The sequence below is a fragment of the Arabidopsis thaliana genome, chromosome 4 (assembly GCF_000001735.4).
Source record: "Arabidopsis thaliana chromosome 4, partial sequence".
NCBI lineage: Eukaryota > Viridiplantae > Streptophyta > Magnoliopsida > Brassicales > Brassicaceae > Arabidopsis > Arabidopsis thaliana.
The window spans coordinates 800765-826954 of NC_003075.7; the positions used below are offsets into that span (position 1 = coordinate 800765).

The 26190-nt window shown below is 37.5% G+C and overlaps 9 protein-coding genes, 1 long non-coding RNA gene and 2 other non-coding genes across 18 annotated transcripts; 6 read left to right on the forward strand and 6 right to left on the reverse strand.

Annotated features, from left to right (window-relative positions):
- Nucleotides 1-267: 267 nt before the first annotated feature.
- Nucleotides 268-7323, reverse strand: AT4G01860 (Transducin family protein / WD-40 repeat family protein). Of its 2 annotated transcripts, NM_116416.4 has the most exons (21): nucleotides 7131-7323; nucleotides 6763-7049; nucleotides 6563-6680; nucleotides 6397-6479; nucleotides 6103-6263; nucleotides 5913-6006; nucleotides 5541-5623; nucleotides 5241-5450; nucleotides 4648-5007; nucleotides 4364-4523; nucleotides 3922-4113; nucleotides 3552-3761; nucleotides 3394-3486; nucleotides 3097-3314; nucleotides 2481-2999; nucleotides 2318-2398; nucleotides 2144-2229; nucleotides 1384-2016; nucleotides 1105-1258; nucleotides 905-1009; nucleotides 268-780 (listed from the first exon to the last, which is right to left on the reverse strand). In NM_116416.4, exons 1-20 carry the CDS (start codon nucleotides 7252-7254, stop codon nucleotides 949-951), a joined length of 3927 nt encoding a protein of 1308 aa, NP_192095.2. In that variant the 5' UTR covers nucleotides 7255-7323; the 3' UTR covers nucleotides 268-780; nucleotides 905-948. The 2 variants fall into 2 exon arrangements, with proteins under 2 accessions (NP_192095.2, NP_849536.1); NM_179205.4 differs by having other exon boundaries at nucleotides 404-1009.
- Nucleotides 7324-7505: 182 nt separating this feature from the next.
- Nucleotides 7506-7578, reverse strand: AT4G01865. The gene has a single exon. It is a non-coding gene; the product is annotated as a tRNA-Phe (tRNA).
- A 33-nt stretch (nucleotides 7579-7611) lies between these two features.
- On the reverse strand, nucleotides 7612-9847 carry AT4G01870 (tolB protein-like protein). Of its 2 annotated transcripts, none has more exons than NM_001340340.1 (1): nucleotides 7612-9847. In NM_001340340.1, exon 1 carries the CDS (start codon nucleotides 9812-9814, stop codon nucleotides 7709-7711), a length of 2106 nt encoding a protein of 701 aa, NP_001329613.1. In that variant the 5' UTR covers nucleotides 9815-9847; the 3' UTR covers nucleotides 7612-7708. The 2 variants fall into 2 exon arrangements, with proteins under 2 accessions (NP_001329613.1, NP_192096.1); NM_116417.2 differs by having other exon boundaries at nucleotides 7612-9682.
- A 45-nt stretch (nucleotides 9848-9892) lies between these two features.
- Nucleotides 9893-12166, reverse strand: AT4G01880 (methyltransferase). 3 transcript variants are annotated; one of them, NM_116418.3, is made up of 9 exons: nucleotides 12033-12166; nucleotides 11889-11954; nucleotides 11485-11799; nucleotides 11137-11389; nucleotides 10991-11048; nucleotides 10817-10903; nucleotides 10603-10713; nucleotides 10377-10512; nucleotides 9893-10295 (listed from the first exon to the last, which is right to left on the reverse strand). In NM_116418.3, the coding sequence occupies exons 1-9, from the start codon at nucleotides 12116-12118 to the stop codon at nucleotides 10046-10048; spliced, it is 1362 nt and encodes a 453-aa protein (NP_192097.2). In that variant the 5' UTR covers nucleotides 12119-12166; the 3' UTR covers nucleotides 9893-10045. The 3 variants fall into 3 exon arrangements, with proteins under 3 accessions (NP_192097.2, NP_001328565.1, NP_001328566.1); NM_001340341.1 differs by having other exon boundaries at nucleotides 9915-10295; nucleotides 11485-11786; nucleotides 12033-12161; NM_001340342.1 differs by lacking the exon at nucleotides 9893-10295 and having other exon boundaries at nucleotides 10301-10512.
- A 117-nt stretch (nucleotides 12167-12283) lies between these two features.
- AT4G01883 (Polyketide cyclase / dehydrase and lipid transport protein) lies at nucleotides 12284-14406 on the forward strand. Of its 3 annotated transcripts, NM_001036495.4 has the most exons (7): nucleotides 12284-12642; nucleotides 13036-13135; nucleotides 13229-13324; nucleotides 13515-13567; nucleotides 13654-13702; nucleotides 13777-13824; nucleotides 13953-14406. In NM_001036495.4, exons 1-7 carry the CDS (start codon nucleotides 12398-12400, stop codon nucleotides 14034-14036), a joined length of 675 nt encoding a protein of 224 aa, NP_001031572.1. In that variant the 5' UTR covers nucleotides 12284-12397; the 3' UTR covers nucleotides 14037-14406. The 3 variants fall into 3 exon arrangements, with proteins under 3 accessions (NP_001031572.1, NP_001328563.1, NP_001328564.1); NM_001340344.1 differs by having other exon boundaries at nucleotides 12304-12642; nucleotides 13654-13824; NM_001340343.1 differs by having other exon boundaries at nucleotides 12304-12642; nucleotides 13777-14406.
- Nucleotides 14407-14509: 103 nt separating this feature from the next.
- U2.9 lies at nucleotides 14510-14702 on the forward strand. Its single transcript, NR_141767.1, has one exon. It is a non-coding gene; the product is annotated as an other RNA (small nuclear RNA).
- Nucleotides 14703-15435: 733 nt separating this feature from the next.
- AT4G01890 (Pectin lyase-like superfamily protein) lies at nucleotides 15436-17704 on the forward strand. Its single transcript, NM_001340345.1, has 6 exons — nucleotides 15436-15832; nucleotides 15940-16107; nucleotides 16263-16307; nucleotides 16403-16610; nucleotides 16987-17071; nucleotides 17154-17704. The coding sequence occupies exons 1-6, from the start codon at nucleotides 15446-15448 to the stop codon at nucleotides 17662-17664; spliced, it is 1404 nt and encodes a 467-aa protein (NP_001319841.1). The 5' UTR covers nucleotides 15436-15445; the 3' UTR covers nucleotides 17665-17704.
- A 1488-nt stretch (nucleotides 17705-19192) lies between these two features.
- On the forward strand, nucleotides 19193-19615 carry AT4G01895 (systemic acquired resistance (SAR) regulator protein NIMIN-1-like protein; the record flags this gene model as incomplete). Its single annotated transcript, NM_116420.2, has 1 exon — nucleotides 19193-19615. One exon carries the CDS (start codon nucleotides 19193-19195, stop codon nucleotides 19613-19615), a length of 423 nt encoding a protein of 140 aa, NP_567218.2.
- On the reverse strand, nucleotides 19572-20854 carry AT4G01897 (dihydroorotate dehydrogenase). Its single transcript, NM_178953.3, has 3 exons — nucleotides 20571-20854; nucleotides 20331-20405; nucleotides 19572-19884 (listed from the first exon to the last, which is right to left on the reverse strand). The coding sequence occupies exons 1-3, from the start codon at nucleotides 20700-20702 to the stop codon at nucleotides 19723-19725; spliced, it is 369 nt and encodes a 122-aa protein (NP_849284.1). The 5' UTR covers nucleotides 20703-20854; the 3' UTR covers nucleotides 19572-19722.
- On the forward strand, nucleotides 19962-20353 carry AT4G04005. The gene has a single exon (NR_141768.1). It is a non-coding gene; the product is annotated as an other RNA (long non-coding RNA).
- GLB1 (nitrogen regulatory P-II-like protein) lies at nucleotides 20782-22805 on the forward strand. Its single transcript, NM_116421.4, has 8 exons — nucleotides 20782-21170; nucleotides 21263-21308; nucleotides 21411-21438; nucleotides 21829-21916; nucleotides 22008-22075; nucleotides 22156-22225; nucleotides 22346-22381; nucleotides 22475-22805. The coding sequence occupies exons 1-8, from the start codon at nucleotides 20972-20974 to the stop codon at nucleotides 22528-22530; spliced, it is 591 nt and encodes a 196-aa protein (NP_192099.1). The 5' UTR covers nucleotides 20782-20971; the 3' UTR covers nucleotides 22531-22805.
- A 985-nt stretch (nucleotides 22806-23790) lies between these two features.
- AT4G01910 (Cysteine/Histidine-rich C1 domain family protein) lies at nucleotides 23791-26093 on the reverse strand. The gene has a single exon (NM_116422.3). The coding sequence runs from the start codon at nucleotides 25919-25921 to the stop codon at nucleotides 23966-23968; it is 1956 nt and encodes a 651-aa protein (NP_192100.1). The 5' UTR covers nucleotides 25922-26093; the 3' UTR covers nucleotides 23791-23965.
- Nucleotides 26094-26190: the final 97 nt, after the last annotated feature.

The following is a 26190-nucleotide window of genomic DNA, read 5'->3' on the forward strand; positions in this document are numbered from 1 at the left end:
AATCTTAAAATAATATCATCAATGAGTGTTTCTTGGGTGTATAAAATTAGTGAAAAGATGTGAAGATTTTGTATCCTTAAACTAAATTCTAAAACACACAAATTTAAGAATACTTTTATTGATCAGCCAACAATTTTTTGAAGAATATGCGAAGAGTTTTTTGTTATTCCTTCTCTTGATCATGCATTTGAAATAAACATGATTTTTTTTTTATTTCTTAAAGAGAATCATAGATCTGGTCACCGACCACGTAAATGATTGATTATTAAGTGGGCAATATCTTGATTCAATTATTAGAAGTGATTCAAAACAGAGACAAGTACAAAAAAACAACAGTAAACTTTCGTCTCGTAAGAAAGTCACATAATACTGTAGTTACAATATTAATCTTATCAAAAACGTAGAATGAAATCGAATTCTCATAAACAATTATATATGTATGAAATAGTATATGATCTACTATATATATAAATCGAACTTTGACGGATGTATCACAAATTTAATGATCACATCAAATGATATCAAATCTGTAAAGAAGTTGATTACTATTAATCAGCCGAATTAGTTGATTAGAATTAAATAAGGTCATGTGAAGTGTTGATATTTCTCTCATAAAGGTCCCACATTGGCACAATTCCATAACCAAAATCTTGAGCAATAATAACGTTACTATCAAATTGGGTTCAGAAACATGATACATACCAGAATTTAGCAGAGCACCGACTTCGGCCAAAAACAAAAAAAGTAGAGCACCGACAAAAGCTCAGTTCTCAGATCAAACTGAACCAAGAATCAAAAACGGTTTACTCTGACCGAGTACTCAAAATTGGTTTGGTAAAAATTACAGGTCTCACTGTTGTAAATAAATACTAGCAGAGCCAGAGGGTAGCTTAGGACAAATTACCTCAAAAACTGGAATCAAAAACAGGGTTCTGAACCAAGCTTTTGTTAACCGGAGAATTCAACCATTTGGATCCCGCGTCCCGCAACAGCTATTTGGTATCGGTTTCTGCAGATAGATCAAGTATACAGATTTGGTATGTGAGATATAAAAGTTTTGTTTTTGTTTTATGGACCATGGAAGTATGAGTGCATATTACTTACTCATCAATGGCTTTAGCATCTAGTGCCTCTGGCTCGGGCACGCTGATGACTATATGAGCGTGCTCGATCAGTTTACCATCTTTTTCGAGAAACCAACATCGAACACGTTGATCAAGACCTGTCGAGAACACCCAGTTCGTGTCCATCCACACGCCTTCATCGCATCAAAACCAAGACTTTAGTATTTTCATTAGGGAAATGGTGAAAGAGAAGATTAGCCAGCCTAGTAGAGACTTATATGATTTGAGAATTCCACATAGAGCTTTCGGGGTAAAGTACCTTTGATGGCAGAGCTATGAGCTGATGCAATACCTCCACGGTCTGTGAGCATGATTCTGTAACTTGGGGTTTGGTTTAGATCCATGATTTCAGATATTGTGGCTCGATTATTACTACTACTGAGGATGTTGAAGCTAAGACAATGAAGGGCTTGATCATCACCCCCGCTAATCACATTGAACATCAAACCATTGCCATAACTCGGAGAACTGTTTGAGCGAGAAACATGAAGGCAATTAACTCCAGATTGATGAGCATTCTTCACAACATGTGAAGTCTTTATCTCGCTTGTCTCGGGAAGAGAATCTGCATCTTCGTTTTTACCATTTTCCTGAGGATGGTCATTTGTGAGTTCCAAAGACGAGGCTGGATCTTCTTCTGCAGCTTCACCAACTGAGTTGCTGTTCTCTTGGGCTCTCTTAGAAATTTTGGAGCCTAACAGTTTCCATTTCCTACCACCTTGACTTCCTCTTCCAGTCCGTGGTCGTAACTGACAATCAATGTACTTCTCAATATGGATGCTAGATACTTGCTTTACAAAAGCTTCTACACATTTAGTTACATCCCAAAAGCCTATGCTTCCATCTGTGGCCCCACTGATGAGCAGATAAACATCACTATATGGTGTATTACCTGTCAGGTAAAGTTATCAAAACTATTACGACAAGAAGATTTCAGGAAAACAATTTCATTTAGCATAAAAGGAAACGAATTGATAAGAAGTCAACTGATAGAGAAGTATTAATATCAATGGCTGAACCTTCATGAGGGGGATCCAGAGGCACAACGGCGTGTTGTAATGACAAAACTGGAGATTTTAGAGGAACCAAGGATGCAACATCAAACCTGAAATTAGACGCAGAGTATATCAAAATAAAACACAAACTCAAGGTGAAAATGCAACTCATCAAACAAATAAAATACTTCTGGTTACCATAATCTATGTGGCAAGACTAGAGCACGTAAGGTAAGGGTGGCATCAGAACAAGCCACCGCGATAAAACAGATAGTTAGCCTGAAAAGATGAAGAGAAAAGATTTCAACATTGTCTACCATTGATGGGTTCAATCAAAGTAAGTGAAAGCTGTCCCTCTAACCTAGAACCAACACATTTGACAAGAAATGCAGTGGCAGCCATGTATCTCCAGTCATCTTCATAGTTTTCTCGCTCATTATACGTATTAGATCCTAACTTTGTGACGTTGGCAGAAGTATCTTCTTCAACTCCTTCCAGTTTTGGAGATTTCTCGATCTTTCCACAAGGACGATATTTGGTGGGCATGTCAGTAGCAAGCCATTGGAACGTCACTGGAGACACTTCCGATGACGCTCTATTGTGTCCATTATCACTAATACAAGATTCTCCCTTTTTCTTGTGTCTACCATTCCTTAGGAGCCAAGAGGTTACAACACGCTTGGCTCCAACAGAAATCAGTAAGCGAGGACTTTCGCAATCATCCACTGCATAGTCTTGATCGCACATGTCTGGTAAGTTAGGTACGTCCGAAGACATCATGTGCATATTTGATACGCAGCAAACTGATCTCACAGCTGAGCCTCCAACATGTTCTCCTAAAAGCTCTGATGTTGACCAATTTCCAAACTCAGATGCATACCTAGACGAACCCCAAATACTTTAAGACATTTAAATAAAATGATTTCTAAACCGCCAGCAAATATCACTGAATTAAGTTTAATAAGACTAGTACCTACCTACTCAATCTCACAGATCCATCTTCACACCCTGTTGCAATCCAACTAGACCGATCAGATATTTTACTTTCTTCAGAATCGAATCCCGCTTTTGTATCTGTAGAGATGAAGCATAAGGAATGCAATTCTCTGCCATGAAACTGTGTATGCAAATTTAGAGGAAAGACTTTGGTCTTCTGTCCTCCAACCCAGTGTCTATGAATATGAATGACATCATCCTAAAAAAAGAGGCAGGTTGACAATCAGTCAAAGACCAAACATTCCTAAACAACTTTAACGGAGAGACAAAGGATGCACCTTCACATATGCAAAACAGTTTTGCCACTCAGGGATTTCCCCGAGATAAAAGGAATGGGGTCGGCGCCAGCCACCACATGAGATTTGTGTAACCTATTGACAGAATATCGTTAGAGCTCGCATTAAGAAGGTGAAAAAAGGAGAAGGCGAGGGTGGACCTTTGTTTCAGCTGTTAAATTCCACAGTATGAAATCTGTTGACGCAAATCCGGCTGCATAGTCATTGTTTGGATGGTCTTCGGAAAATTGCACCCCTTGACAAACAGATTGAACTAAGTTCAATTCTTTCAGTTGTTTCAAACCCATGAACTCTAAAGTCTGCATCTCTCTGTCATATTCGAAATAGCATATGCAACCATCTGCTCCAGTCTAAACATGAGATTGCGAAAAAAAGAAAGATCAACACAATAAAGTCATTGTCAGCGTGACAAGAAAATACTACTGAGGATTGCATGATTTATTCTCCAAAACAAAAAAAACTACCAACAGGAAAAGATTAAAAAAAAAACGTAAGTTAAATTAGTCATACCGAGCATATTTCAGCTTTGTTCGAAGTTAATCTAGCAACTGAAAGACTGGAAACAGTTGAAATCCCATGGGCACCTTTGAAATATTTTAGTGATGGTATCTTCAATTCTGAAGAAACAGAAACTCCGTGCAGCATGTCCTTTGTCAGAGGAAAGAGTGTGATATTGCCACGTAAATCTCCACACAGAATCACCTACAAGCAACAATCTTTCAATGCAAATTACTAACTTAACAAGGCTTAGACACAAAACTCTTGGCTGCAAACTTTTTAGACTTGATATCTTAAGAAAATTTATTTCCTAGTTTTCGCTTAACCAAGAAAGATTGGTGTTCTTTTGCTCCACATTTAGTTGACCATGGTGATAAATTAATATGCATCAACTAGAGAGTATAAAGAAAGCAATAGAACACAGAAACATGACAATAATTGAAACGGATATTACCTCATCCTCTACTGATGCGTCAACACACATTATTCGCTTTCCAAAACCAGAGGAGAATTCAGCCAAGAGGGAGACATCATAAGTTTCAGCAGCAGATTCTAAAGAACCGGATAGTTTCCATAGCTTCAAGAGTCCTCTAGGATTGCAAGAAAAAACAAACCTGGAAGCCAGAGACTGAAAACTGTAATCTCAAAAATATTCCAACCAAATGATTCCACACATTGGATGCATTGTCTGAGAAAATTATTCAGATAAATCATTATTCAGGTCCAACATCCATTTACCTATAGCCTAATGATTTGCACCAGAATGCCCCTAGAAGTTGTCTCTCTGGGCTAGCCTTCCAACTTTGATTCAAGCCAGCATGTGGGTTATACATATCACCAATAACCCGAACAATTGTCATATTTCCTTTGCCATCTCCAAGAGCAACCCAATCGTCTAATGCACAAGACTCGCGTACCTTTCCACCAGACATGACATCCATGGTAATAATAGGCCCTTCTTCAGGTATGCGAACTAATTCAGTCCACCTTACATTTCCAGATGACAATAACCTTGCGTGGTACAAGCAACCATGGTTTGTGGCCACATAAATGGTATCTTCCTGTGTGAACTGCAAGCAACGTACATACTCACTCTTGCTGCAAGGGGAAAACAATCATATTTACAATTATACACAAGAAACCACATACACCTATTTACAGTAAAAGTGAATCCCGATTAACAGATTTCTTTAGCATTTTCTAACATTTCTTGGCCTTTACTGCAATCCATGTTCAATATCACCAAATTATGCATTCATTTGGCATACAGTAACCAAAAACGATTTTGTAGACACTAACATATTGTGAAGGGACATGTATTACGGTACTACCTGTCCGTTAGACCAGTATGCTTCGTTGAATTTGGGAGACAGGTTGAAAAATATTCCAATTTATCTGGTGAATTAAGCACTCCTACAGCATCTAACGATGTTTCAGACCCACGATTATGCAATTGATGTACTTTGATTGCAGAGTCAAATCCAGCAGTAACAAGAAGGGATGAGTTCGGATCATACAAACATCTCCATATGCCTCTTCCACTGTATAGTAAACAATAACTTATTATCAATAATAACATAAAAGAGTGATGTGGATAGTGTGATCGACAATTACACCATGTCACCACTTACATATGTTCTTTTATCACTTCCAGCTGGGTACCATCCACGCCCCAGACACGGCATGTACAGTCCTCACCAGCAGTGACAATCAACTGAAATAGAAAAACTTCCACTTTCAATAATCTATAAGTTGAATTTTCAATGTGCGCATCAATGGTATATGATCATATGTAAGAACAGATTTATACGTTTATGCTTAGAAATTAGAACAGTGACAGTATCTCTATTCATCAGAATCTGGCTGATAAGTTTTCTCACCTCAGAAGCGCTGAAATTAACATATTTTAAATGATTTTACGCTCGTAGCATAATACTCAAATGAACACAGATAACAGACCATTAAAAAATTGTATAAAAATCAAAGAATTTCGAGGTACATACAGAATCTGAGATGCAGCAGTCCCAAACCCTAACACTGTGACCAAACAGCACAGGGCCAACGACCTCCTGCGAGTCAATTTCCCATATCCTAGCACTACAAAAGCAAAAGATTATGCAATTAGATACATTGACAAAAGGAATCAGGGAAATGTGAAGTATTTAAATTCTTAAACATAAAACAAACGTTCACCTACGATCATCAGAGACGGAGACTATTTTTGATCCATCCAAAGACCAGACAATGCGAAATATTGAACCCTCATGTCCAGTAAGTCTAAGCATATGGGAAGCAGAATAATGCCCATGGTCGACATTGTCACCATCAAGGCCAACTGCCCTCCAAACAATGATCTGCCAACAACCAGTCGAGTCCAAGTTACATAAGCTATCTTAGACACCATACTAGAATCACGAAATGGCAGCAAGACTAATAACGGGAAAAAGATCTAAGGTGAAATATGAAGGGAAATAAAAGTTAGCCTACCTCATTGAAAATAGTGCCGGAAGCAATACGGAGAGTCGAAATACTGTCGCCCCATAACCGCATAGTATACAGTAGACACCTTTCTGCAACCAAAAATTACTTAATAAATCAAAACCTCTAACTTGAGTCATCACACCCCTTAAACCCCAAGTACAGTAAAACTAACCTGGTGACTGAATTTCAAAAGCCATGCGTGATTCTTTAACATCCCAAATGCTGAGGGAATTATCACTACAACCAATAGCTAGAAGCTTATCTTCTTCTTCCAACGAACCAGTAGAGTCCTACCACAAGAACAAACCCAATCCATGAGGAACAAGGAACATTATAAAATCAAACAGACAATGCAAAAACAGAGATTTTAACCTGTAAGAAACAAACGTCGAAGACCCAATTGCTAAGCCTAGGCAAAGATTCAAAATTTTCCAAATTCACGGAGATTTCACCAGAGCTCGAAGCTAATTCAACAATCAATGAAAAGATCTTCACTTTCTTCTCTCCAAATATTACAAGTTTATACGTATATCTTTCCGCCGAATGAACAAAGCTTTTGCTACAAACAGTTCCATGGACGCGAACTCCCTCAAACACTTGAAACGATCGAATCAATTCCCCGGAACTCAAATCGTAAAGCAGAATCTCCGAACCGGAACCTATTTGAATAAATTAACCCCTAATTACATCAAAAACTCCAACAAAAATTTGAAAAACAAAGATTTATCGTGAGAGCTCACCGGCGAGAAGATAAGGAATTGAAGAAACATGTTGAGGAAGATTGAGGAAAGCTAGAGAAGAGACTTCTCCTAGATATGGACCGGCGTGAGGGTTCCACTTCCGGCGGCTGTTTTCTTCCGCCATAGCTTTGCTACGACAGTGCGGCTCCGACTCCGACTTGAGTTCAAAGTTTAGAGGCAACACAAAACTTTGCAATAGTAGTCAAACTTTCCAAGTGAGTCAACGAGCCTCGAACATTTGGGCTTCATATATGGGCTTTTAGTCGCATGTTAATGGGCTTAATGCTTTTTATGTACAAAATCAAATAATTGAGCAGGAAAGAGAGCGTAGAGAAAGGGCCCAATACTAAAAAGTTAGACAAACAAAAAAAGTAATGCGGTGAGCGTGGATCGAACACGCGACCTTCAGATCTTCAGTCTGACGCTCTCCCAACTGAGCTATCCCCGCTTTGTTGTTATTCAATGACACGTGTACTTATATAATGCTAAATGCATTTATTTTTGTTTGTTTTATTGAAATAAAAAAAGCGAGATTACATAAATATGACAGTCTTTTATAAGAAAAGGAGAAATCGCATTCAGATATCGCAAGAAATCCACAACGGCTCCTCAAACTGACCTTCAAGCTTGTCACCATCTTGACCGTTCAAATTCAACTGACTCAAATCCAATTCATCAGCAGTATGCCACGTAGGAGTCCCATCTTCATACCCATTCCACGTCAGCCTCCTCAATCCCGTTCCGTCTAATTTCACAACGTACAAATCCCCATAAGGCTGAAACTGATTCGGCATCGTCACCGGCTCCGCCGTTACTCCGCTCAAATTCGCCGCGAAAACAAGCCAATCACCATCTTTATTGAAACTCACATGATTAACTCTCTCCCTCGCCGCTTCCTCAGACCCTTCCGGTCCCGAAATTTGAATCCTCCTCAAACCAGTACCGTCAGGTCTCACCACGTAAGCACCGAACACGGCCGTGTTCTCTGGATTATGACGATTAGATGAGAATCCGATGAGATCTCCTTTCGGAGACCAGCAAGGCATAGTGTCAATCCATGGCCCATCCGTTAACCGTCGTATTCCACCGCCGTTAGATTCTCCGTTAACGGCGTCTACAATGTAGAGATTTTTATGACCTGATCTACCAGATCGGAACACGATTGATTTACCGTCCGGAGAGCAAGACGGAAAAGCGTTATTCCCAGTGTTCTCTAGAGTGAGAATCTTCACATCACATGGAAGATCTTCTTTATCAGCGGTGAGATCTGATGGATCGAACTTGATTCGAGCTATCTGAACCGCGATTCTCGCCGGAGAGAAGATTGGACCTAGAGATGTGTAGATTACATGACGCTCTGTTGGACTCCATGAATTGTAGAAAGCTGTACGGTCTTTGATCAACGTCCATCGTTTTGAACCGTCGGATTTAGATACTTTGATTCCACCGTTGATGTCGAAATCGGAGTTCAATGCGATTAGATCACCGTTGGGAGATGATGATGGAAACGATCCGTTGATTCTTAGTAATCGGAGGGTTTTGATTGGTGAAACGATGGATTCGATGTTAGGTACGATTGACTCGCCTTGAGTTGACTCGCCTCTGAATCGGTGGTAGCCGAGGAACTCGGAGTCTGGAGACACGAAAGGGTTGTAATGGTGGAAACTCGGATTGAGTGACTCAGTCACCGGCTGAAACGTTGTGTTTTCAAGGTCGTAAATCTCGATGTGACGGTGGTTGACGCCGCGACGGCGAGTTGCTAAGGCGATTCGTTTCCCGTCGCGGAAAGCTGCAGGAGTGAAGCAATGGAGTCCAGATGGAGTGACTCGGATTGGTGTGATTGGGAAATCGGTATATTCCGTGAAATTCTCCGGTATATCTACCCGGAAGATGCTCCACCAACCGTCGTCTGCTTGGTGGTGGAAGAAAACAGTTGAATCGCCGGACCAAGTCGGCCATCCACCACGCTCGCAGATAACCACTCTTGTCTCTGGTTTTGATGCTTTGAAAACAGTAATATCAGTGTTGATCTCGTGAAACTCACCACCCCAAGAGCGAGTTCCATAAGAAGCAACGGCTAAGAAATCTCCAGATTGAGAAACCGCCGGACTAAAGTCGGCGGTGTCTGGTGGAGTGACACGTGTAACTTCTCTCTTTGCGCTGTTGAGCTCCACGGTGTAAAGCGCAGACCAATTCTTGAAATAACGATCAGGTTGCTCGTGAGCAGAGATGAAATAGAGTCTGTTGTTTTGAGTGATGATAGGACGGTCGTGGAAGTAGCTCTCTGGAGCTCCGGGAATCTGCTCGGGCTTAGAAATTCCGGATCGGGTTTTGTAAATCCTGGCGGATCCGTTTCTTTCCGAAACAAAGACGACATCATCGCTTTTATCGTTGACGAATTGAGCGTTGAAGTTCACGGAAACGCCGTCTGTTAAACGGCGTTCGACGGAGGTGGCTATGTTGAGAGAGAAGACGTCGAAGCCGTAGTGAGTTCGACCGACGGTGGTGAAAATGATAGTGCCTTTGGGAGTTTCCATTGTCGAGTTTTTGATGAATTGTTGGTGGTAAGTGATTCGAGTATTTATAGAAGGTTGTGGAGGTGTTTGACTATTTGACTGAGTGTGAAGTGTGAACGGAACAAAACTGATCCGTACGTGCGTGTGTAATGACGTTGCAGTCTTCATAGGATCTTTTATCGTTAATTACGTGGAAAATCGACGCAGAAGAGATTCATGTATGTGTAATAGAATGTGAGAAAATTGGTTTTGAATACTAAACAGTGGATTTGACCAAAGACAGAGAATGAGCTAATGAAGTTGTGACTTAACAAGCAAAATCGCTGTCGTATACACCATGTGTAATATCTCTTCTAGTTTTCACCAACCAAGTATTAAATAACCAACAAGAATACAACATCAAGCAATAGAAGGATTGGGTTTTCCGGCGATCAGTAAAGTATTTTCCGGCGAGATGCTTGCCGGGATATACTTCACTAGCTTTGAATTTAATCCATGTTTCTTAACCCACTTCATCCTCCCTGCATCGATGATCTGTTTGCATTTGAATCCTAAAACAGCTCTTTCCATGGGTTTCATTTTCTTCACAACTTCCTCCACGCTGATCAAAGAAGCATCTCTTACTTCTCCTTCTTCCTCCTCCTTTGCACTGCATCAGAAGAACAATCAAATATGAAACAACTTATATGCAGTAACTTCTTTATCATCTTTAAATCCAAGAAAATGTTACTTTGAATCAAGAAGGTCAATGTCATCAACACCGGGAAGCTTGGAACCGTGATCATCATCTACTGCCCAGCTAGTGAACGAAGTCATGATATGGAACTCGTCCTTGGAAATCCCCAGGCTAAGGATATATTCTTTATCTGAGAGACACATAACCATATTCTTGATTAAATAGAGAAGTTATATAATAATCTGATAGATCAAAGAAGTCACAGTGACTGTGAGTTTACTTATGTAGCTTTTCCATTGGGAAAGATGATGGCAACAAGTCGCAATAGCGAGACCTCTAAGTACTGGGCTTTCACCATCTTGTCTGGATAAACAACATCTTAAGCTCAAATCTATTATCGACACATAAGAATGAACATCAATTAGCAAAACCAGATGCTATAAATGAAGTGGAAATCTAATAGTGAAGGAGCAAAGACATAAGCATGTAGTGACCTGTTGCAGGACCACAGAGATGTTTCCCTACGGCCACATAAGGAACACCGTGCAAAGATTCAACCGCGTTAAGGTTCAAATCCTCAACTGAAAACACACAAGGTTTTTTCCATCATTAATACATAACCTGGAACAAGTAAACAAGAAAAGGTACTAGATTTACGGGAACCTTACTATCGATTCTCATACGCTCTAATACTAAGCTCTCCTTTTGCCTCAATGACCTATCAGCCTATATGCGATAAAACAAATGTGGACTGAAAAACAAGATAGATTACTAAAAATAACAGAATGAACACAAACTAGCAAGCTTAACCAACCTTAAGCTTGTAAGATTTCCTCTCAACTAGATACACTTTTTTGATCCCATAGCAATCTGCTAGCATCTGTGTTAAGTATCCTCTCCCAGCGCCAAATTCAACAACCGCTGGCGCAGTATTATCGTCTTTCTCTTCCAGATCGCTTTCGCAACATTCCACATTTATGTTGCACCTCTTCAATACACCAATCTCTTCCAAGTTACCAAGAATTGAACCTTGCTGCAAAACATGTTTCTCTTGAAATGGTAATTTCCTGCCAAACAATATGTATCAGTCCCGAAACTTCTCCTCGCCCTATCCATACCCAAGAACCAAAGCTCCAAACTATTCTAACCATTTATGATTTACCTATCTATCTCCTTATTAAACCATATGTTACAAGCTTCAGGTGACAAATACGAATCTTCGATATCTTTACAAATACCGCCATGAACATCCTCAATTTTCTTAATAAGCTGATGAAACTTAGAAACACTCATACTATAGAGCAGATTTCTCTTCATCTCTGAAGTAACAAGAGAACAAGATCCCATCTTTTCTTCTTCTTCGTCGTTCCCAGCATTAATACCCTTCTGATAAAATCGTTGACCAGACAATTCTACAGTTTGTTTAAGTAAAGGACATCTCTTTACATGCCATTCGAGATTCTCCTGCAACACAGAGCTAACAAAATTCGAATCAAACAGTTGCTACAATAGCAGAAAAATTGCAAACTATAACCTTTGAAAAAAAAAACAAAGTATTTGACTCACTGAGAAGGATCAATAGGGCATGGAATCCATTGACCTTCCAATCTCTGGCTATGGTTTCCACAAAACCTGTTTGATAACTTTGAAAAATTAGCTCCTCACTAATTTGAACAGAAGAAAAAAACGAAACTTTACTCTTTCACTTACATAGAACTCTCGATTCGAGTATTCGCGCATGATCTTTTCTTCTTCGGAAGCCAGAAACTGCATCGATTGCTACTTTTCGCCTCCATTCTCTCAGCCAGAGTTTTGCTCTTGAGACAAAGGAGACGGAGGTCTTCAACGGGTCCTAAAAAGGGCTTTTTTTGGCCCATTAAGAGCCCATTTAAGTTTAAAATCGAATCAATCTAAGCAACCATTTGAAAAATGACACGTGGCATTTCCAAAAAAACAAAGAAGCATGTTTCTTCTCCTCCTTACATACTCTTTAACGCCATAAGTCTTTACATTTTCTTCCGCCGGAAAAACAGATATCACACAGAAAACACAAACGACGACGAAGAAAGAAGAAGATGTCTGCAACGGCAATTCTCTCTGTAAATAACCCTAAAGACTTAGTCACCGGATTTGGTAATCGGACATTTCATTCCCGGAGCAACTTTGCTAAACCCAGTTCGAGATTGTTTCCTTCTTCTTCTTCTCCGATGAAGCCTTTGACCCTTGCTTCTAGATTCTCTCCTTTGATTTCAACAAATAGATCCTTTAAATCTTCAGTCTTCAGGAGATTTGATACTCTCATGGAGTGGCAAGAATGCAAGTAAGCGATTCGATCTTCCCCTCTGCTCTTTGACTCTCTCTGACTGAGGATTTTTTGTTGTTTTCATGTAATTTGGCATTTTTAAGAACTATGAATTTTTCCTTGGAGATTTTTCGAAATTGCAGAATCCTGAGAGGTAAAGGATCTGATTTTTATTTACTTATGATTGCTCTGGAGATTCAAGTTCAATACTTTTATCAACGTTAGCTTTAGATAGTCAAATTTGATGGTTTTAACTCTTCATGTCATTTCTTGACAATGCTGTTCAAATTCAAGCTATGATTTTTTTTTTGATTTTTTTGGTCATAATCAAGCTATGAATTTTATTTGGCTTTTTGGAGTCAAGAAGGTTTGTGTAAGTGTTTGAATCTTTATTTTTGTGGAGAATTTCAGAGTAAAGATGAAGGTAGAAGTGCCTGTATCAGTTGCTTATGGACTCTACTCGGAACGAGAATCAATTCCTAAATGGATGACATTTATTTCATCCGTTAAGGTAATGATGTTTGTTCATATGATCACTCTTTCTGTTGGCAAATGATGTTCAGCATTGGATTTTGTTTTTTTATATTACGGTTTAGTTCTGCAGGTATTGAAGGACAAACCCGATTTATCTCGATGGACCTTGAAATATAAAGCATTTGGTCAGAATCTTGAGTACGCTTGGCTTGCTAAGAACTTGCAGGCAAGTATCATGAACAATTGAACTGTTTATAAGTAGCTCCATTCATTCTTATGTATGGATCTTTAAGAATCTTTTGTTATGACTTCAATAGTTTTGGTATATATGCCTTGATATCAAGAACATGTTAAACAGCTTTAATACTCTCTTTTTGGATCTCTCGTAATTGTTTTCTAGATTTTGTTTCCTGCAGCCTCTCCCAAACCAAAAAATACACTGGATTTCTCTTGAAGGGCTTCCTAACAAGTAATAGAACTGAAACGAATCAATACGTTCTGAGTCTCAAAATTCATCTCTTGATTCTTGATGTTAACGTCTTGCTATTTTTACAGGGGCACTGTCCGGTTTTTCCCGCTAGGACCTTCATCATGTGACGTAGAAGTAAGTTTCCATTGTTCATATCATCGGTTTTCGACTTTCCAATGATTTTTCTGAGTTCTTTGCTTTGTTTGCAGCTAACCTTTGCATATGAAGTTCCACTGCTACTTATACCATTTGCAGCAGTAAGCAAGCATTCTTTATTCAACATGTGAAAACTGTATCAATACTTGATGATTTTAGAGAGTGATTCAACACAACTAAATGTCTCAAATCCTATCTTCTGGTAACATTTCATATTTGCTTTCTTCAGGCGCTTCAACCGCTAATGCAAGGATTGATCAAGAACAGTTTGGAGCAATTTGCAGAGATAGCAAAAAGCACAAAGACCACTTAGTTAAACAACACAACAGCAAAACTTATCCACGACACACATTATCACATTGTTCTTACAGGAGTTTGCACAGAGAATCATTGTTGTGAGTCACAACTTGTGACTGTTACCATATTGATTTTTTATAGAGTGTTCATGTCATGCAAAGAAAAAGTTTATTATAGTCACAATATCTCAGTCTTCGACTAAAGACTCTTGAGTTTATCTCTGTTGGCCGGAAAATAAACATGCATATCCCTTGAGATATTTTACCAAATCATTCATTTTTCACTTAATTTTTTAGAAACAAATATATCTGTAATTTAGAGCCCACAAGTACCAGATGGCTAAACCCATGACAAAGGTTGAAACCATGTCTAATGTCTTATTGATTTGTCCGCGTTTGCTCACAGATGCGTAAAAAGTCCCACATGGACAAGATAGAGAGCGTTGGTCATAAGTTTAGTAGTAAGAAGCTGAGCCCTTTGGTTAACTCATACCTTTCTCGGCCTTTTGGCTAAGATCAAGTGTAGTATCTGTTCTTATCAGTTTAATATCTGATATGTGGGCCATCGGCCCACACGATATTAACTCTATTTTTTAAGGGAGAAAGCCCGTTAAGATAGCTTGCTATCTAGGCTTTCACGAGTCCCCCATGCGCTGCAGTACTGCATGGGCCTGGCTCAACCCACCAACTAATCAGTCAAACTTTGATTCTCTTAGTTATATAATTGAGAAATTACACAAAATCTATAAAACAGCATGGTTGGAGAAAAAATCACCTCTTTGTGTGAAAATGACATTATAATGGGTTAGAACTTAGAAACATTACATTTGTTTTTTCTAAAAATGGTTTTTTAATTTGTGTATTTTGATCATTTAAACTCGCAAAACATCAACTATAGCATAGCATAAAGCCATAAACTGTGCGTCTATCTGTAAAATTATTCCTAAAACTGAAAAGTTGTTGACATAAAACAATACTATTTGCACATGAAATGGAAACTTCACAATCTTCTAATGGAATATATGACCACATGAATTCTAGAAAGTCAAACCTTTGAAGTCGCCAACGATGTTCTGATGTCTAAATTGGAGCATTAATCTATACAATATAGTATCACTAATATGCAGTTCAGCTTATGGCTAATGATTTTCCAACAAATAAGGGGTTTGCCATGAATTTGAGATAATACATATGCACTTTGAGCTGTCTTAACATCATTATGTCCAAATAATTAAGATTTACGAGATAATCTCTTTTTGGCTATGACTTCAATTAATTAATAAGATTATATATCAACATTGTATATGTAACGAAACATGTATACTTCAGCTACAATAAGTCAATAATTTTAAAAAGCCTTGAGAAGAGAAAGAAGAACCATCCCATCATAGAAGAAGAAAAAAAAAAAAAAAAACCTAAACTCAAAATGTTGAAACTTTCTCGTGATCCGATTCTATGTATCACTACATTAATTCTCATTATAACATTTTCTCTCTTATCCTATGGAACTGAAGCAAGGCTACATCATCAAGCGTCTCAGCCTCCTTCTCCCTCTCCAAACCCTAACGACCCGTCGAAATCTCCATCTCGGTCCCAAGATCTCGACCACGAAGTAGTTTACGACGTGAGGAAATACGGTGCGGTCGGTAATGGTGTCGCAGATGACACTGTGTCGTTCAAGACAGCTTGGGATTCAGCTTGTAGCAACAACAAAAACAATACTGCCTCCGTCTTGCATGTGCCTTACGGTTTCACTTTCATGATCCGTTCCACTATTTTCACTGGTCCTTGTCGCTCTTACCAATACTTCCAAGTACCAGTTACTAATAAACTTATTTAATTTCTACATGAATATCAAACTTTTGGATAATTGGGTCTAATGGTTTATTTGCTATTGATTTTTTTTTAAAAACAATAAAGGTTGATGGGACCATCGTGCCACGGGATGGACCAAAGTCGTGGCCAAGCAGTTTAAACAAAAGACAATGGCTCGCCTTTTATAGAATCAACGGAATGGCTCTACAAGGCGCCGGAGTTATCGACGGTCGTGGACAAAATTGGTGGGATCTTCCCTGCAAACCTCATCAGGTAATTAAATACTCACTAGCTAGTACACATTTTCAAATTAATCATAATCTAAAAAGTGAAAGATTCGATAATGTAATGTGTGGTTTATATAAGTCATATGACTATTTGAAATCAAAATATTTACTATGTAATATTATGATAATATGTTCAAGCAGAATGTCAACAAAACTAAACTTGCTGGTCCATGTGAAAGCCCCGCCGTAAGTAAAACCAAACATTTAAAAGATTATATGTTTCTTACCCTTATTATTCATATTTAATGTTGAATAATGTTCAATGGTTTTGGTGAGGTTAGGCTTTAAGGTTCTTCATGAGCTCGAATGTAATTGTGAAAGGCCTAAGTATAAAAAACAGCCCTCAGGTTCACCTCAAATTAGATGGATGTCACGTAGTTCACATCAACTCCCTTCGAATCATATCTCCGCCGGCTAGTCCCAACACCGACGGTATCCACATTGAGAACTCCAACTCCGTTGAGATTTACAACTCCGTTATCTCCAACGGTATACATTCGACATACACGTCTAATAATTGTCTATATACATTACATAACAAATGGAAGTTAAATTGCAATGGAAAAAAAGGCACAACTTCGAACATGCATCGAACATGCATGTTCATTAACAAAACTTGGATTTTATTAACATATTCAAATATTTTGATGATGTAGATAAACTTTCGCACAAGCTAGTGATTCGTTAATGAAAAATGAGACATACATATTTGGTTTGAACTTATTTAAACAAGTATTTTACATTTTCGACATAATTTAAAAGAAAAAAAAAACAAGATTCATTCAAGATATATGATAAGGAGTCCATTTTGAATGTATTTAATTAGAGTGTAAACAAACTCAAGATTCTTGAAATTTTTTGCTAGGAGATGATTGTGTCTCCATAGGACCCGGAGCATACGATATCGATATACGAAATATCACTTGTGGACCAGGAGGGCATGGAATTAGGTAAAAAACGACTCATGGTTTATGATTTAGTTTTTAACATTTCGTAATATATTCGGTATTAACATAATCTTGTGATTTGTAGCATTGGAAGTTTGGGAGAAAAAAACTCACATGCGTGTGTCTCCAACGTTACGGTTAGAGACTCGTTCATAAAATTTTCCGAAAATGGAGTACGAATCAAGACATGGCAAGGTGGATCAGGGTCCGTTTCGGGTGTAACGTTTGACAATATCCATGTAGATACTGTCCGGAATCCGATAATCATCGATCAATACTATTGCACGACTAAAAGTTGTGCTAACAAAACATCAGCGGTTTTTGTGAATGATATAGTATATCAAAGTATAAAAGGCACATACGATATTCGTAGTCCCCCAATGCATTTTGGATGCAGCAACAATGTCCCGTGCACAAACTTAACACTTTCGAATATCGAATTGTTACCTTCAAAAGAAGATATTGTTGTGGGTCCGTTCTGTTGGAATGCGTATGGGATCACGGATGAGTTCTCTGTACCTTTGATCTCGTGTCTCAAATCGAATCCTTCGACATCGTTGTTAAGTGGTCTTTCAGGGAGGTGTGGATCACCGTGATTTGATTAGTGGATGAATAAGAGAGTTATTTTTGTATAAAGTTTTTAACTTAATGGATTTATTTGAAAAACTATACAAACTTAATTAAAAATATCCAAGATCTAAAATTCCAAAAATCAAACGCTTTTGGATTTAGTAACTTAAGGGCTTTTAAACTTCATTTCTCCTTTTATTTTTATTGTTTGAATAAAATGTAAAATTTATTCGAAAAATTTGGTTACATCAGATGCAACGTTTGATTAATATATAATATATATGTTGAAAGTAGAGATTGAAATAAACAGATTGTGGGTTTGTTATCTTGAGCAAAACCACCTCGCCATACAACCGTCGTATCTCCCGTCCCCTTGTTCTCTAATGGATGAGACTATGTTTCGAGTTTGCTTATCGATTCTTTGGATGAGTTGAGATGATAGAATAGATGCTTCTCCATGTCTATGGCGGTTTCTTTCTTTCCATAGTGAATGTACTACAAGCTGAAAGGCATATCTCGTCAAGAACAAGCATTCTTTATCGAGAGATGTATGTGTCTGTGATTATCTTAATGATAGAATCCCAGTGAGGACCCACCAAACCTCCGTTGAGTATGAACAAGTGAAGAACAAATGGTTACGTGATTCCAAAGGATCTTGACAAAGAACACAAGCGAGAACAGATTTGGGCCTTTATTCAAACCCATGACTGATTAGTTATTGAGTGAAATCACTGAAATCAAATTATTTTCATTGCAGTTAGTAATGTCTTCTTTGACCTGGTTATAAAGTTTTTCTTTTTTTGGTTATCAAAGAAAATGCGTTTTGTCTTTTCTTTTTATAATACTTTTATTGTTTCACTTTCCGCGCAACATTCACGTTTTGGATTGTTAAAATATTCAAAGCAAGAATGAGCATTTTCCAATTCGGTCTCCATCATTAAATTCGATAAAAGTTTGCGACTTCGGATTTGACACAAATCCAACGGCCAATAACAAAGAATAGCATACAATATGGTTACGTTGAATAAATATTTCTAGACAAGCCTTGTGAACAAAAACGAAAAGTAAACACATTTGTCAATAATTTAAGTTGGTCAGTCTTTTTTTAAGACCCAAAGAAAGAAACAATGAAATTCGACTAGGAATAATCTTTTTACTTTCTTACCCCTGGTCACGTTTTCCACGATGAACAGAAATTATGGAGTAAAGAGTTATTAACTTTGATATATGATTAATTTAAATTGAAAAATGTATGGTTTTATTCTTTATTTAAGGGAATTTAATAATGTATTGGTTTGTGGATTTTGGTTTCACTTAGAAATCTAATTAAAACTATATGTTCTTTTCTAGAACACATTTTTTAATTGAAATACAAATAAACTAGATATAGAAAAATAAATTGGAGGTTATAAGTGGCAATTTAGTCTTTTCTAATACCATTATCTTTCACCACTCCCCTCAATATACATTTCTCCTAAAAACCCTAAATTCCAAAAACAAAAGAAAGAAAAACAAAACTTTCTTCTTCTTCTTCTTCACCATCGAAAAGAGATAATGAACCAAGAAGAAGAAAAAACAGAGAACAAAAGGATCAACGAGATCGATGAAGACGAAGAAGAAGAGTTGGAGAACAAGAAGATGGACATGTTCTTCAATCTCATTAAAAACTACCAGGATGCTAAGAAACGAAGACGACAATACTTAACTCAAGATTCTGGCGACGTTGCTTCGATGCCGACCAAGAGATCCGACTACAGCATTGTTCCTGTATTCCGTGCTGAAGATTTTTCTCACTGTATGGACTTAAACCTAAAGCCATCGAATTCGATTATCTCCACCAAGAACCAAGAAGAAGAGAAGCAAGAAGAAGAAGAAGAAGAAGATGATGAAGAAGAAGAAGATGATGATGAAGGAGAAGAAGAAGTTGAGAAGGTGATGAGAAAAGATAATGGTTTAGATCTTAATCTTGCATTGTAATAATACACTTTGTTTTTTGGTTCTGTTTCGTGAATAAGAAGAAAAAAACTTTCTTAATTACATTATTAAAAGAGTGACATTGCAATTAAACTTAAAGCAGTGAATCATCAAGTCAAGAAGCTGCATGTGAAATTTCCATTGATGAATGTTAGCTTCTCAGCTTTGACGACAGAATCTAGAGGAAGAGGAACGAAGGTTTTGTCTGGACCATAGAAGTGAGGGAAGCTATTTACTTCATCCACAGCTTCATAGATTAATCCATCTCCAAGCTGCCAAATAAAGCACATCAAACAAAAACAAAAATGTCAATCTCTTCTTAGCACTAAAATGTATCCAAAACATCAACGTAGCATAACGATTCAAATGACAATTTTGTAAGAACTTTACATCAATGTCCATGACCATCCTAAGATCATGGTTCTGCTACTTAGATTGTGTTTATCCACAATTGCAGCTTGGTAAGAAAAATGTTTGAAACCCATTTTGTTTTCAAGTGTACAAAATAACACTAAACTTTAGCACAAACCACACATAACCAACTCTAGCTAACTCATACCCACTTTAGCTAACTGCTCCTCTACTTAAACATGGAGCTAATCACGCAATAAACTAACATTTACCAAATCAACCACTCACCAAACTAGAGGATCCCTAACACAAAAATGATCATAAATTTTCTATCCACATATGTTTCAAGTTAAAGGTAAAAGTCAACCTTCTTAGGATCGACTTGAAGAAGGTAAAGATACTCCTTCACATCCACGAAAAAGTTCTTCAATGTCAATTGTACCTAGAAATCAGAGAATCGATTTCATCACAAAAGCAGTAAAAATCTACATAAAAGTAATGATTTTTCACAAGTTCAAACCAAATTGCCTAAGAAAATGAGAAAATTTTCGAGAATCTTCATCACCCAAATGAAAAAGTTGAGATCTTTATGGGAAGAGAGAAAGACCTGATCAAGTTTGCTGAGATGATAATAACAAGTTGATTTATCAATCTCTGCACCATAAGAAGATCCATTCTTCTTAAACTCTTCCCATTCTTGTTCCGTACTGATTCTGTATATGAACTCTTCCTCAGCCATTTTTGTTTCACCTTAACCAGTGTGAGATCGAAAAATCGTAACTTTAAAGCAGACTTGATTCGATTCCATTCCATCAGAGCCACTTCACTAAACCGATCTAAACCGGAAATCAATTTCTGTACTAAACCGGTTTTATTAGCTAAACCGACTCGTCGTCAACTTCGAAGTTCCACTTCCAATAATTACCTCCTTCGTCGTCGCTTTCGATGGTCGAAATCAGTTGGTAAAGAGGAAACTCTGAAAGTTGTGTTAAAAAAAAAACTAGAATCATGGCGGCGTCAATGACGAAACCCATCTCAATAACTTCTCTCGGTTTCTATTCTGATCGAAAGAACATTGCTTTCTCTGATTGCATTTCGATTTGTTCTGGATTCAGACATTCCCGACCATCTTGCCTCGATTTGGTCACAAAGTCACCGAGTAATAACAGTCGTGTTTTACCTGTCGTTAGTGCCCAAATATCTTCTGGTAAGCCAACAGTAATGAGTCTCTGATCCTTTTTTCGATCAATTTGGTTTCTTTTGTGTGTTCATAGCATTTCTCTTTTCATATTTTGTTAGATTATATTCCAGACTCGAAATTTTACAAGGTGGAAGCAATTGTCAGGTAAGCTTCTAATTTTTGTTTTGATGTACCAATCAAAGCTCATAATTGTGACAATGTTGCTTGTTTCTTCTCTGTTCATGTATGAATGTTGGACTGATAAAGACCATGGAGAATCCAGCAAGTTTCATCGGTAAGATTTTCCTTGTTCTCAACTTTGATATGTGAAAAGATTTGAACTTTGCTAATCACTTGAGGTTTCCATTATTACTTGTTATCCATGAAGAGTCTATAGTGTTTTAAATGTGGATTTTGAATACTATAAAACAGAATTTTGAGAAATAAGTAAGAGTAGTAGTTCTTATCGATGCATGCGAAAATCAAATAATGTCAGTGAACTCGACAGGACTGGTCAAATCTTCGTTTCTCTAGTGTTTGAAATGTGAATTTGAATTGAAGGGTTTATGGTTCTCATAGTTATTGTAGATGGTACTTGTTACTTCCTTAGTATATAGAGATGATTATTACACTTTTGAAAAATCCAAAACTAAATCTTGAGTTTCTCTGTTTCATAAATAAATAGGCTTTACTGAAAATCGGGATTCGAGGTGTTACTGTTTCTGATGTGAGAGGGTTTGGTGCACAAGGAGGTTCTACCGAGAGACACGGTGGTACGTCCGTGAATTCAAGAATTGGTTTGATGATTCTTCTTATTGTCAAAATGTGTTCATGACTTTTCTATACACATTGTTGCATTTGCAGGCTCTGAGTTCTCGGAAGACAAATTTGTTGCTAAAGTTAAGATGGAAATCGTTGTTAAGAAAGACCAAGTACGTATATGGTTAAAAAAATCGATACTTCATAAGCGAAATTCGAGTTTGAGCCATTACTTTTTTTTTTCTTGTTGCAGGTGGAATCTGTAATCAACACAATAATTGAAGGAGCAAGGACAGGAGAGATTGGTGATGGCAAGATTTTTGGTAACACAAAAAGTTTTCTTGTTACTCTTTTCACAATCAGATTTATGTTTGATACCTCAAATTGTAAATGCAAAATGAAATTACTCAGATTGTGATTGTTTCTTGTTTGGTTATATACAGTTTTGCCTGTGTCAGATGTCATAAGAGTTAGGACAGGTAAAAACTTCAAAAGCCATATTCTTTTTAAAAGAAAGACACAGATCTTGGCTTGCCTTAAAACGTGTGTACATGTTGATAAAACATTTTCAGGTGAGCGTGGGGAGAAAGCAGAGAAGATGACTGGTGATATGCTTTCACCGTCTTAGGAACAAACAGAGCTCAAGAATGGTTTTTTTTTTTTTCATTTCGGTCTCTAGATTCTGCGAATAATAATGAATGGAGTCTGTGTTTGGTTTCATGTTGAATCGATCAAGATGTGTTTTTAACTGTACATGAATTATGCAGAAACATCTGTCCTGGTTCTCAGACATCGAAACTCTGTTCCTAATAAAAGCCGAAGTCCCTGTTTTTATTGTGGTACTAGATTTTAATCACAATTTTTTTTTAAAGTTAGTATATATAAAAATTTGCAAATTGTATCTATCTATTAAATATTTTTATTTTATAGTTTACAATTGTTATTAAGTAACGTCCTGCCAAACCCGTACCGCCAACCCGTCCCGTAAAAAAATTTATTTATTTTATTAATGTTGATTTTATTTATGATATGTTTATGAATCATTGTTTAAATATTTTGTAATTTTGTAGTAATTAATTGCTATCAAATATCTCTATGGTTTGCGGCTTATAATCGAATTGTTATAATCATGAAAAAAAGCAATATCAAAAATGATAATTTTGTAGTGTTTAAATCATATTAATTATTTTAGAAGTTTTACTTTAGTAACTAATCGTATAGTTAATGCGGAGAGATTTTGGGAAGGTAGTTAAATGCAAATATTTAATTCGAAGATTTACTTTCTAATTATCAAAAATAATTATTAAATATCAGTGGCAGCCACTGTAAATAAGTCCCAACTTGAAGATTTATTTCACAGAATGGCTGCAAAAATATATATGTAGATTCTCAAACAACAATGCTTTGAAGACGCCGTTGTCCAAGACTTCTTGCGACAACGATACTTCTTTTACTTTGTTTCATAATGATTTCAAGTAACCAAAAGTGCCTAGTACTACTAGTGTTGTTTGTTAGTAGTTCTTTGTCTGCTCCTCTAGCAACATCATTTCTCATTTTTCTTCTCTCTTTTGACAAGGCCAAATGTCTCATAACTCAAGAGCCTCTGGAAACACTTGTAAATTGAAGAAACTTCTTAAAGTCTATAAGAATGTTACTGAAACCAATATTTGAAAAGACAACAACCGTTTTCCAGTGTAAAGGAGAATTGCTTCTAATGGAAGCACAATATAACCTAATCTATCTAGATTTATATGCATATATCTAGATTTAATGAAGACGCTTTTGGTCATAAGATCTAAATGTAAAAGCAGACAAGACTGATAGTATTGTGTTCTTCATTTTTAATGTGAGATTTTGTAGAAACGAAAGGCATAACACGTTTGAAATAGCTGGATCATATCAAATTAAAATTGCAAGATTCTTATATAAATAATACATCAACGAAATCAACTTATAATGGAAATGAACTTGTAGAAGAAATGGTACAAGATATCTAAAAGAAACCCCCACTCCCTAGACATTTTGGGCTTTAAGGGTATACCTTCACCCCACTCGCTTGACATCTATCCAAAGGCGCATTCAATAGAGCAAAAGTACTTATCTGAGGTTCCAACTATCTTCAAGATGATAGGAAAAATGCAATGCATCTTACACCCGCTGCAAAATGGACGCGATATACTATTATTGAGTACCACCTTAGATAATTCGCTAAGATCTATCGTGCTTCCTGGCATGAGCCATGAAAAGTCTCCGAGCACACACTTTATATGCAAACTAGCCCGGTAATCTTTACATGTGTAGAACCATGTCTCTGGATTGGTTTCTTTTTCACAAATGTCACACCAGTATTTACCACTAGCCTCTTTGTCAAAGCATAGTGAGAGAGGATGATCGTCAACTCTATGCTTTACCACTTGTGGAAAAGTGGCGCATTTGAAGCATATGGCAAATCTGCAATCGTCTTCAATGCACCTTAGCACAGAATAAGAACTCTTATTGCAGCCATTGCAACTACTCTTAGTCTCTTCATCTAGTAAAGTGTAATATAAGGGATGATCGGGATGACTTGGATGGACAAACGGCTCAGAGATTGAACCGCACCCAACATCGAATGTAATGCCCGAATACTGGTAACTGAAACCATTGGAAAATCTATTACAAGCTTGACACTGAAAGAAATCATACTCGTATGAAACTAGAGTAAGACGTTCATTGTGTAGCACATGCCATCTCTTTCTAGGAAATCCAGCGCAGTTTTGGTGGAGAATGAAGTCACAATCCATACAGCCGTAGAAAGATTGGAGACATATGGGATGAGTGCATGCTCTGCACCGCTTCTTGTCGTCACAAAGAACACCATTAACGTGGAGTCTTAGGTAATGTTTTTTGTGGCTGAAATGTTGTATTGTGTTGTTGTCTATTACCACAAATGGTTTGATATCTTCTGTTTCTTCAGGTACTCCTTCGAGTTCTTTCCCGTTCCACACATCTTTGTTGGTAGCACATTTTGAATGAACGACGTAGCCGGAGCACCTCTGACAAGAAAAACCTCCACAAGTCCAATCCACCTTCCGGTGACAAACTTCACACACAGAATTCACAACACCAAGAACAGAAGTTCGCGAAACACGGTGATCATGCCGATTAATGTTTATGAGGCGTGGAAGGGAAAGACAGTCTTGATGGATCATGAAACCACATTGAAAACACACGTAAGGGCTTCGATCTCCCTTCAGCCCGCAAGCATTACATGTAAAAGAATCAAGTCTTGGGAGAAGGGTGAGTTGGTGATCATGAGCTTTCAAATTCAGAAGAGATTGTTGTGGTGGATGTAGAACACAACGCATATCCAAGGTGAAGTTGCAAGAAGAACAATGATAAAAATATCTATCATCAATCTTTCTTGCGCAAAGACGACATGCTCCATCAGAATAGTCCGGTCGTTGACCTGTGTGGAGCTTAAGAGGGTGCGAGGGGTGGTAAGAGTGGTTTACCTCTAAAGGGTGATATACCTCTGACGGATGCCATACGCAATCCACATGGAAGGTTAAATCACACTCTTGACATTTGTAAGCAAATTCATTACCACTAATCTTTCCACATTTAGCATCACAATCGAACGCCGCGATCCGCTCCTTGAGAAGGGTGAGCTTGTGGTGATGCCTCTCGGAATTTTCAATAAACTCTGGCGGTGGGTACATGGCACAGTGTAGATCCACGATAAAGCCACAGATCTCACAATAATAGGATAGGTAATTGGTGCGCCTTCCACATAAATCACAGTGAAAACGTAAGTTACTACAAAGCTCAAGAGTGTGATTGGGGTGAGATGGATGCTCGATATATTCGGAGACACCGTCACCACATGTCTTGTGGACGAAAAAATCACATCTTTTGCAATAGTAGCCATCGCTGATAGCTTCAAAGTGACCACAACAATCACCTTTCCTCAGGTCATTCCAAGGCATCATTTGATGGTTATGGATCAACGGTAGTGACACCACTCCCTTAGAATCCATGGTCGTATACTACGAGATTTGGAAGAATAAGAGGTTGGATCTGAAATCGCAAAGCTATGCTCCTTTCACGTTTCTTTCTCTCTCAAAACTCAAAAGTCTTCTCTCGATAATCTCAACGATGCTCTTGTAATATTAATCATTATATTAAACTTTTGAATTGTTTGGTCTTTCATTAACAATGAATATAGTTTTATGATAGTGACAATATAACTAATCATCATTAACCACTTGTAATAAATAGTCAATTTTTAATTCTTTAGATGTATACC